The sequence below is a fragment of the Oncorhynchus nerka genome, linkage group LG23, assembly GCF_034236695.1.
Source record: "Oncorhynchus nerka isolate Pitt River linkage group LG23, Oner_Uvic_2.0, whole genome shotgun sequence".
Classification (NCBI taxonomy): domain Eukaryota; kingdom Metazoa; phylum Chordata; class Actinopteri; order Salmoniformes; family Salmonidae; genus Oncorhynchus; species Oncorhynchus nerka.
This window is the reverse complement of record NC_088418.1, coordinates 55,530,296-55,541,996: the sequence shown is the minus strand read 5'-3', so window position 1 is coordinate 55,541,996 and position 11,701 is coordinate 55,530,296. Positions and strand designations below refer to the sequence as shown.

Sequence of the window (11,701 nt, the reverse complement as noted above, 5' to 3'; positions counted from 1 at the left end):
CATTCTGTAAACACCTGGCCCTTCTTTGGAAACTGTGTTAACTAACCTCCAAACGAGCTTCAATGCCATACAACTCTTCTTCCGTGGCCTCCAACTACTCTTAAATGCAAGTAAAACTAAGTGCATGCTCTTCAACCGATCACTGCCCGTACCTGCCCGCCCATCCAGCATCACTACTCTGGTAGCTTGTGTAGCCTACCACTTCGCAGTTGAGCCATTCTTGCTCCTAAGTTGGCTGAGAACACATTCTCATTTACGCAACCCCGTCGTTCAGTCTTCAGTCAGAACAGTAGCTGCATTTGTTTAAGCTGTGACATTTCTTTGGATACATCGATAACAATGAGCTAATGAGGCACGATTTCGCCTGGCATAGAAAATGTGCTCTCTCTTCAGGACACTGTTGTTCAGAGGAGCTAGCCAACAACACAGCAAACACAATAACTTCAAACTGAAGCTGGAAAGACTGCAAACTAGCTTAAATGGACATTTCCTTGTATATATCCATAAAAATGATGCCATCTGATTCATGATTTCGACTGGCTGAGAAACGCTGCCTACCTCTCTCTCTCTCATCACCACTCCCAACCCCTACACGCTCATTACTATGGGACAGTTGAAGATCGAATTTAAATATTGAAACAATGTTGCAAATGTCAGAGAGACAGACAGAAAGGTTTTTACAAATCTCAGCTTTTGAAAACTAAATGTTAGCCTAAAAGAAATGTGAGATAATGTCTAGATGCTTTTTATAGTGGAGATTAAGTTCATAACTTCCCTGCCTGGACTGATGGATTGTGCAGTCAGATGGAACAGAGTAAATAGGCATTTTAACGTCATAGATTTAGCCGGTGATAACTTGTGGAATAGACACCGGCTGGAATACACTTTTAACCAATCAGCATTCAAGATTAGACCCACCCGTTGTATAATGTCTGATATACCACGGCTTTCAGACAATCAGCATTCAGGACCCAAACTACCTGGTTTATAATTTAAAATATATATCTGCGCCATCTGAATGTCACTATTTAATTTAGTGAGGAACGTTTAGCTTTGTGAAATAGATAAATTAGGTAATTTCTGTTCTTCTAGGTAGTTCTTCTAGGTAGTTGTATAATGTCTGATTACAATCCGAGTGTGGAACTTTAATAACTTGAACGCCATGTCTTGAATGCAAAATATCCGTGGTCAAAAGTTTTGAGAATGACACAAATATTCATTTTCACAAAGTCTGCTGCCTCAGTGTCTTTAGATATTTTTGTCAGATGTTACTACGGAACACTGAAGTATAATTACAAGCATTTCATAAGTGTCAAAGGCTTTTATTGACAATTACATGAAGTTGATGCAAAGAGTCAATATTTGCAGTGGTGATCCGTTTTCAAGACCTCTACAATCCGCCCTGGCATGCTGTCAATTAACTTCTGGGCCACATCCTGACTGATGGCAGCCCATTCTTGCATAATCAATGCTTGGAGTTGTCAGAATTTGTGGGTTTTTATTTGTCCACCCGCCTCTTGAGGATTGACCACAAGTTCTTAATGGGATTAAGATCTGGGGAGTATCCTGGCCATGGACCAAAAATATAGATGTTTTGTTCCCCGAGCCACTTAGTTATCACTTTTGCCTTATGGCAAGGTGCTCCATCATGCTGGAAAAGGCATTGTTCTTCACCAAACTGTTCCTGGATGGTTGGGAGAGGTTGCTCTCGGAGGATGTGTTGGTACCATTCTTTATTTTTGACAGTGTTCTTCAAAATTGTGAGTGAGCCCACTCCCTTGGCTGAAGCAACCCCACACATGAATGGTCTCAGGATGCTTTACTGTTGGCATGACACAGGACTGATGGTAGAGCTCACCTTGTCTTCTCCGGGCAAGCTTTTTTCTAGATGCCCCAAACAATCGGAAATGGGATTCATCAGAGAAAATGACTTTACCCCAGTCCTCAGCAGTCCAATCCCTGTACCTTTTGCAGGATATCAGTCTGTCCCTGATGTTTTTCATGGAGAGAAGTGGCTTCTTTGCTTCCCTTCTTGACACCAGGCCATCCTCCAAAGTCTTTGCCTCACTGTGCGTGCAGATGCACTCACACCTGCCTGCTGCCATTCCTGAGCAAGCTGAGCAATGACGACAGCACATGTTTTCTCACAGTTGAAGTGTACCTATGCTAAAAATGACAGACCTCTACATACTTTGTAAGTAGGAAAACCTGCAAAATCGGCAGTGTATCAAACACTTGTTCTCCCCACTGTATATTCTGTACTCTATATCATCTACTGCATCTTTATGTAATACATGTATCACTAGCCACTTTAAACTATGCCACTTTGTTTACATACCCTACATTACTCATATATCTCATATGTATATACTGTACTCGATACCATCTACTGCATCTTGTCTAAGTCGTTGTGTACCATCACTCATTCATATATCTTCATGTACATATTCTTTATCCCTTTACACTTGTCTGTATAAGATAGTAGTTGTGGAATTGTTAGGTTAGATTACTCGTTGGTTATTACTGCATTGTCGGAACTAGAAGCACAAGCATTTCGCTACACTCGCATTAACATCTGCTAACCATGTGTATGTGACAAATAAAATTTGATTTGATTCCCTGGAGGTGTTCCGCTGTCTCTGCGCCAGCCCAGTGGTTGAGTCGTGTTGTGCGTGTTTGCGTCCCTGGGGAGTACTGAGAATGAGACTTTGCTCTGAGCAGAACATGCACCTCTGCCTCGCTCCTACAGAGATAGAGGCTGTGTGTGTGTGTGTGTGTGTGTGTGTGTGTGTGTGTGTGTGAATCACAGTACATAACAAAACCACAACAGCAACAAGCTTTCCCAGAAGGGGAGCCAGACGGGCTGTCATGGAAACACTGTAAAGTGACCTTCAGGGACCATTGATGCTCCCCAGAGATGTTTCATATTCTGTATGTCGTGTGGCTTTATGTGTAACCATCACAACCTTGAGATCCATGTACTTTCACTGGAAATAGCTACTAGGAACCTATTTGAGGGCTTTTTGTATTCATAACTCGACTACTACTGTTATTATTGTGTCCAGAATTACATTGGGATTCATCACTATCATAAAACAAATTAAAGTGTACAACGGTCCCACGTGAATATTGGCAGACTCAAGAGATTTTTTATTTTCTCTGCCTCCATAGTATTGACAGTAATAATCTTCTGCCTTTGTGTTTTGTCCATAGCTAGTGGTGGTGCTGTGAGAGGGAGGCTCTTGTAGAACACAGGACTCCCACAGGTGCTTTATGAGTTTCCACAGGCTAGCATGCCACTTTAGCATAATAACAACACTGGTTTATAGAACATGCTGTTCATTTGTGACTGTACAGTGCAAAGGGCATTTCTATGTAATACAAACGACAGTATTTTACTTAATTTGCAGCTATTGAATTCATTAATTTTCATTTCCTCTCAAGCATACAACTGAGATACGACAGGCGGGACTGTTGTACCCAAACAGAACAAAGGTAAAGCATTAACAGGACACCGTGTGTGTAGCAAAGAGAGATATGAATCAGTGTAGTGCACGTGTCAAACTCATTCCACGGAGGGCCGAGTGCCTGCAGGTTTTTGCTCCACCCTTGCACTTGATTGATGAATTAAGGTCACTAATCAGTAAGGAACTCCCCTCATCTGGTTGTCTAGGTCTTAATTGAAAGGAAAAACCAGGCACTCGGTACCTTCGTGGAATGAGTTTGACACCCCCAGTGTAGTGGATTGAATAGGTTGCATGGATGTGGTGAGAACACGGCCATCCACTGGTAGAGCAGAGCAACTGAAGCAGGGTAGAAAAACACAACTGGTACTGAACATGATTGCTATCTACAGTGTAGGTTGTGTGAGTCATTCTTCGAATTGAAATTCCTTTCAAAGTTGAAGACATTGGATATGTTATTTCAACTCGTTTCTTCCACATAATTAAAAGGTAGTTTTCTCCAGCAAATAAAAAAAGGGGCAACAAAATTCCCCATAGTCTATATATGAGGTATTCTGTCGTTAGTGTTCTCACCCAACAATTCAAAAGATGTTGGTGGAATTAGCAGGCAGGTTGTGTGTGTGTGTCTGCATGGGTGTGCGCAGACCAGTTTAGAAGGATGGATTGGGATCTGCATCATAACTCGTTGCCATGGCGACCAATACTGGATCTTTGGAACAGCCAACTTTATTTCCAGCTGAGAAGAGCACTACTGAAGCCTGTCGTGCTCCGGTTCTAATCACGGGACTCGACAGTTCCATATGTTGTATGAGGACTTCTTGACTAGAGTATCGACAACTGTACACAAATACTATTGAATAAATCCTGGTTTACACAATCCATGTTGAGGCTGATGTAGTTCATTTTGAGGATGCAGCTTCCAGGTGACATTGATGCCCCCAACATGACAGTCATCAGGACAACGAGGCACCAGTGGATTAAGCCAGAAAAACAATGACACGTTATAACTACCATTACTACAGTGCCTGGCTATCCAACTGTCCTGCCTTGAACTTGACCTCAAGTTTGACAAAAGGACCACAGAAATTAGGTTCCAACAATGTCTCTTGCCCCACTGGCCATCACAGACCAATGTCCATGTGGCTTAGAAGCCTCACATTCAACTAAGAGGAAGAAAAGGTTATTGTCATTTAAGAATGCAGTGGAGCACCCAGCAAAGCACAGAGGACATGGTGTGCTTCTTTTTTTCTTTTTACTCAGATGCCGCCCACCCCAAAAAGTAGAACATAAATATTATGTTCTTATGATACCTTTGTAGCCCCTGAAGGAACCCTTATCAACAAAAGGATTTTATTGTCTTAGGAATTCAGCATTCCCGGTGTTGTCTTGCCAACCCCCTGTCACACCTCTGAGATGCAGAGGTTCTGAGGTTCTTTAGATCCTATATGTCGGATATCTGATTGGAGGTTAACTTTACAGTAATTCTATTGGTCAACATCTCAGATACACTTTCTTTCGTTCCCCACCCCAGGGACTCTTGGTTGCATGGCCTTTCAGGCTATGACCTCTCACTCTCTCCATGATCATGCTTAGAATAATGCCTTGTAATACTTTGTAACTTAAGTTTATGCCTTGTATAATGTAGCGTTCATCTTACAAAGTAATTAAATACACATTCCTTTCTTGACTGCCTATTACTAACTCAACTATACTCTCTTGCATATTTGATCTTTATGGAGTCAGATCAACAGGCTAATTGCATAGTCTGATATTGGGTCCCCTGAGGTATGTACTGTGCCTTGCTAAGGAATGATTAAAACCTGTAATACTACAGCAATAACATAACTTACTATAAGCCTAATCAAAGTCCACATACACCAAAATGAAAGTATGAGAATCTATCGCACTATGAATCATACATTCGTAGGAGTTCTGTGGTGAATGAAATGCCTTTGGTCTGTCAATGGTTTATGTTGCTTATTGGTCTGAAAATGGCACCTTTCCTCCTTATTGACTTTTACAGGGTATTTCTGAAAGGGCAGCACAGCGCGTGGCCCTAGTGTGTTGAGGGAAATGTGTGTGTCTTGTTTTTCCACCTCCCCCTCTCTCGGACATGGTGTTTGCGTTTCAGAGCGTTGGTGCGAGAGCGCGAGTCGAAAAATCCCTCACTAGTCTAGTAGCAAGCCACAGGGTCCACCAAGCTTTCACAAATGCCAAAGCTATTAATCTGTGTTACAAAAGACTCGCTGCAGAATGTATCCTAATTTTGATGCGAGTGCGACGTGTGGGAGATCTCGTAGGTTCCATATCAGTAGAACAGGATCTACTGGTTACGAATGATTTTAGAGAAATATTACCTTAGTCTAAACAAAATGCCATATGGGCAATTGTTTTTTATTCTTTTAAGAGGTATTTTTCTGAGCAGATGGTTCCAAACCAGCCAGCCAATTCAGGGAGACAAAATAACCCATATATTCTCTCCGGCCATCTCTCCCCCCGACCCCTGCCATCCTCAGCTGGGTGAGTGGTTCCTTGCACCAGAGATCCCAGAGATGGAGGAGATTGGCTCTGAGGACCAAGAGCAAGAAACCACTGATAATGAAATATGGCCTCCTTCAATAAACAAGATAAGGGTTGGTTTTATTTTTTCTCCAATGACTATCAGTTCCACAGGATCAAATGCATTTCGGTGTACACGGACGTGGCCATTCCATCCATATCAACTAGCCTCCAGGCCTCAGCTCAGTGAAGATCTTTAAGGTCTTCACACTGAAGAAAAAAAGCCACCTCTGTTACATTTCAGATCTAAAAAAAAAGTTCGTTTAAAAGTAAAATTATATCTGATAACGCTGCAGTCCCGTACTTTCGTTAGTGCCATTAGAGCTTTGATGAGAGCCCAACTGTGACGTGTATCAGTAAGAATAATTACATGGATTTAGCATGAACAAAAACTACATCCCTCCATTTTCCAAACATGTCCCCATGAGGCTGTGGTGAGTGCCTTTCAGAGGGCTGGTTAAGGAACAGATGAGAGGGGGTTTAAATGAAGCTACAGGTAGTGGGTTGAAACTCAGTTAATGCTAGTTTTACTACGCAGAGGAGAAGCAGTCAAGACTGTCAAGTTTGAGAACAAGACAGGAAAAAAAAGACAACACAGGGGGTTTAAAAAGAAGATTATTTCACAAACTACAGGGAGGAGGAGGAATGAATGTCTCAAGGTGAGGGAGACTAATTAACTTGGATGGCATTGCTAAATTAGTCCAGCGTCGATGTGTCTTGGAGACGTGGCGTCGCCAGGGATGGGTGGTCCCTCTCCAGTCAGACGAGGTGATTGGCGATGATGAATAACCATGGTCGGGGAGCACACAACTGAAGCCCCGCTGTCACGTTTACATACCAGCTCAGTAGTATCGTATCACCACATCAAATTAGCCTTAATAAACACTAACGAGTCGACAGAGAGATAATCAAACTTTTATTAAATGACTTCATCTTCTGTACATGCATAATGTAGAGAGAATGAGGTGTGTGTCCCTTACAGAAAAACACATGAAGTTCATGTGACATGTAAAACAACATGTGAGAACATATGTGAAATAAACGTGACAACTTGGGAAGCAAAATATCAACGTGACACCATGAAACTACATGTGACAACATTTGAGTAAATGTGACAATAACGGGGAGGCACTAACATGTGATCGATCGAATGAAACTACATGTGACAACATTTGAGCTTCAGGGGACCATGACAACATCATCCCAAGAATGTGCTAAAAACATCCTGGGGGACATCTTTGAAACAAACCGGGAACTAGACAAAACCTCCAGGGTACCATGACACAACATCCCAGGAATGTGCTAAAAACATCCTGGGGGACATCTTTGAAACAAACCGGGAACTAGACAAAACCTCCAGGGTACCATGACACAACATCCCAGGAATGTGCTAAGAACATCCTGGGGAAAATCCTTGGAACAAACCAGGAACTAGATAAAACCTCCAGGGGACCATGACAACATTCCAAGAACATCCTAACAACATCCTTGGGGACGTCCCTGGAACAAAACTGGAACTAGACAACAACAAAAACTCCAGGGGACCACAGCACAACATCCCAATAAAGTCATTGAGGAACATGTTTGTAAGATGTTCTCAAGACCTTTGTTTTACAATTCATCAAGACGTAACATGATAAGTAAATGCATGGTATGGAGGTTTTAAAGTAAGTGGTATGCTGTTTAGCTAAAATAGTAAAATCTTTACTCAATGATTACATTTGACATGATCACTTAGTAGTTAAGTACTGGCTTTTCAATATGAGGCCACCTGGGATTTAAACTCTTAACATCGTCTGGATTTGTGGTAAACTGATCTTTCTGTTGTGGCACAAACTCTGAAACATTCCCCTACATCTCTGCACTTACCAAAGGAGAGCCATCTACGCTGCCATTTTACTTATCAGTTAATCTGACTATTCTCTCATCATTTAACTCATTTACTTATTGCAGCAATTTGAGGGTTTTCTGTACAGTTGTCTAATGCTGGAGGGGCATACTATTCTGTTTTAACATTACTCCTGAATCACACCGATAAATATGTACTTTTAACAAAACAGATTGACTTTGAAGTCCAAAGTGTAGGAATATATCGGAACGAAGAGGTTGGGAGTTGAAATCCTCGGGGCGAGAACATGTGGAATAACAATTACTGTATAAACAAACATACACACAACGTAATCATGTATGTCAAAGTGGGCCAAATATGGGAGTTGAAAACATTGTTAAAAGCACCGTGTGTGCATTCTAACAAATCGGTTTTATTTGCAGGGCATCACCGGTGAAATCTCAAGTGAAAAATATCCCCCAAAAAAGATTCACATTTGAATCAAAATGTGAAAGGTTAATGTGAAACTAACACATGAAATGTTCCAAAAACACATGGTTTTACATGTTTTTTCTGTAAGGTGTGTGTGTGTGTGTGTCTCTACCTACCGGTAAGAGGGGTTTCTATATCGAGATGTACCCCAGTAATGTCTAAAACCTAAAATCTTTACCACCCAGTGGGCTTTACAGAACACATGATGCAAGAGCCACACATTTGTTTCAGCACAAAATGGGCCCCTGTATGTAATGCAATGCTCTAAGTACAGCTGGGTAAAGTAATAGAACTTCTCACAGCCACATCACGGTCTTGAGAAATCAAAAAAAAGATGCATTTCAAAAAGTATGTTCCTTCTGTTGATTTGGTTACAACAAAATGCACTGCAGTAGCTTCCTCTAGAACTCTTGCTCACTATATACCAAGAGCAGCTACACCGATCAATACTGCAAACAGAACAAGCTGTAAACGCTTGAGTTACAGATGCAAAACGCATTTCAAAAGATTCCACATGTATTTCTACTGGGGTGTAACCTCAAGACCTCTCCCCATACTATAATATTTCATTTTCAACATTGAAATGGCTAAAAAGCATAGAATTAATGAAAACAAATTGCTTGCTTTTTATGATTTATAAATGGGGCTATATATATTTGAATGACTTCAGGTTGAAAATATACCACCTGGGTTAAAAATTAGGCGTGAATTGAGTATGGCAGTCATCATATCCTAGCTCAACACCAACAATATAAAATAGGCTACTATAATCATTCAAATCCCCATTAAAAGGCAATAGCAGTTTAGCGTATTATGGCAGAAGTCAATTTAGCTTGTTTTTGTTCTCCGAATACCATTTTAGAGATTTTAAATTGTGTAGAAATGCAGTAAATAAAGCTTCAACTTTATCTCCCCAACAATGTCACCGGCATACCCTAAGTTTAGCTGAAACGACCCCAGTGATTAAAATGTACCAAGTAGAAATCGGAACAAGAGAGTAAAAGCGGCATCGACATAAACAGAAAAAGCACCAGGCTTTTTTTTTTTATCCCCTTGGGGAAATGGAACTAATGGATTTCCAAAAAAGACCTCCGTAAACGTGCTCGGCATTATGCCCACTTTGGCTGATGGTAGCAGGGATTTTGTCTTGAATTTGGTCTAAATGACATAGGCTCCATCACAGAGCAGGTTGTTTCACGTGCAGATGGAGACCAGGTTTTAGTGCTGAGATGGATAATATGGTCAATGGGCTGACAACGTATTTACACTGTAATGATGCAGATGAACAGAAGCAGAGAGCCGGTTGCACATAACCTAGGCAAGCATTATATACCTTGGTCAACAGATCATTAGAGTCAAAATGTCCAAGACCTCTTTTAGTTCCTAAAACAAACAAAACATCCCTCATGTGCTCGGTGATGCACCACGTACATTCAATTTCCTTTTTAAGATTCTTCAAAAAAGAACAACAAATCTAAATGGCCTATGTACAAGAGATTTACATTAAATATACCATCACAGAACCTCCTTTAGACACCCCATTGGATCTAAATAGGACTAGAGCTCTCAGTGGCTTCAGGTTCCCCTCAGAACAATAAAAAGGTGTGTATATGACACAAAGGCTCTAAAAGCTACTTTCAAATGTCCCCTTCCACCCAGCGACAATAACAGAGACACCACTGACACAGAGAAAGGACATGCTGGACTTGGGCCGAGGGTAGAAAGGGAAGGGTGAGAGCAGGGGGTGTAAGAGCTTGGGAGGGGCACTCCGTTGGAGGGAGGGTTTGTTTGTTCTTTTTGGAAGTGGGGATCCGTGGCCCGTTGGGTTCTACCTCGTCAGCTGGCCCACCACCTTCAGGAGAGTTTTGTTCTCCTGCTTCAGCTGCTCGTTCTCATCCTCAATGTCATCGAGGTCCTGCAAAACAAAAACAAAGGTGACAGCTCCACTTCAGCTTGATCTAAAGGAAGTCATTTACTTTCATTATGCAAGATCTGTCTTATTTTTACCTCAGAGAGTTAGCTTGTCAGTTTAGAGAAAGATGAGAGTGAGAGGTGGAACGAAGAGTTTCACCTCCCGGGTCTCTCTTCAGCAGAATTGCCTTGAAAATAACAAATTAAACTTGAACAGCTCCAATTAGACACAAATGAGGAGCCCCGTTGCCATGACGCACTCCCATCAAAGCGCTGATCTAAAAGTGACACTTCTCATTTTCGGCTTCCTCCATCACTGGCGGAAGTGACAGGCGACCGTCAAGATTAGCTAAGCCGTACTTGTCGGAAACTTAAAAAGCGAGGTAGTCTGCGAGTCAAACACTGGAGGTCACAGAGCCACAGACATGCTGTGGCTACAGAACAGCTCACTGTCTGAGCTCTGACACAAGGGGAGAAAAGCAGTCTCATTTCGCATCTGACGGCTGCCTCCGGCATACCATTTGAACCTTTTTAAGTTACAACCGACTAATAACTTTATTCACATTTCATTTAATCTCCCAAAATAGATTATATCCACATGTACTTCAATTTGCATGCACCTGCTTGAGCCTGCATTCTATGTAGCCAACACCCAGAGTCAGATGTTTTCCAGGGTCATATCATCTGCCAGCACCTCAGCCTTATCCAAGCCTTCTCTACAAAACAAACTTTGCTAGTGAGTCACAGTTCAATCTTCAAGCGCCGCGAGAAAGAGACGCCACACTGGATCTGTTCCTTATCTCCTGCCTTCCCATCAGGCCTTGCAGTAACCTCTCCGAGGGACATTTCTGATCACTATCGCCCCGGCGAGTGTTCCCACAGGGAGGCTGCCTCTTATGAGGTCCTGTTCATGTGATGCTATCAGGGGTCTCTGATCCAACAGTTATATGGCCTCCTCCACATGGCTCATAGCCACTGCAGTCTACAGCCTATCTTAATGAAGAAATGTGAAGATAATAAAGACAGCCAGGCATTGAGGACACTTGCAAGTTCCTGAAATGTGCAAAATCAACACTGTTCGGCAACTGTATTTGTTGGCAGGGGAGACTCTGGGCTTGTTTGCATTGGAATGCCTCATCGAGGAAGGCTGCAAACTCTCTTTTGGAATATTTCAGAGTATTTGGAATATTTCAGAGTATTTGGAATATTTCAGAGGCCTCCTGCTGGGTTTCCCAATGCCAAAACATGTGACACAGATAACGTGAGCAGGGGTCATGCGATGGGGAGAGTTTGTTGATGGTCTCTGAGTGCTGGGAACACTGGACCACTGGCCCAAGACTGTAGACTCAGGAAACAGAAACTCTGACCTCGGATTTCTTCTCAATATGCAATGCCAGGAGCTAGACAATGATATATGAAACCTTCAAAGTGAGTGAATGCAATTCCA

At 42.0% G+C, this 11,701-nt stretch overlaps 1 protein-coding gene across 1 annotated transcript in view; it reads right to left on the bottom strand.

Moving 5' to 3' along the window:
* Nucleotides 1-6,922: 6,922 nt before the first annotated feature.
* Nucleotides 6,923-11,701, bottom strand: part of LOC115106130 (PRKC apoptosis WT1 regulator protein-like) — a 105,355-nt gene continuing 100,576 nt past the window's right edge. The window contains exon 7 of the mRNA XM_065008324.1: nucleotides 6,923-10,258. Coding sequence (XP_064864396.1) covers nucleotides 10,172-10,258 — 87 coding nt within the window. The 3' untranslated portion in view covers nucleotides 6,923-10,171. The remainder of the gene's footprint in view (nucleotides 10,259-11,701) is intronic.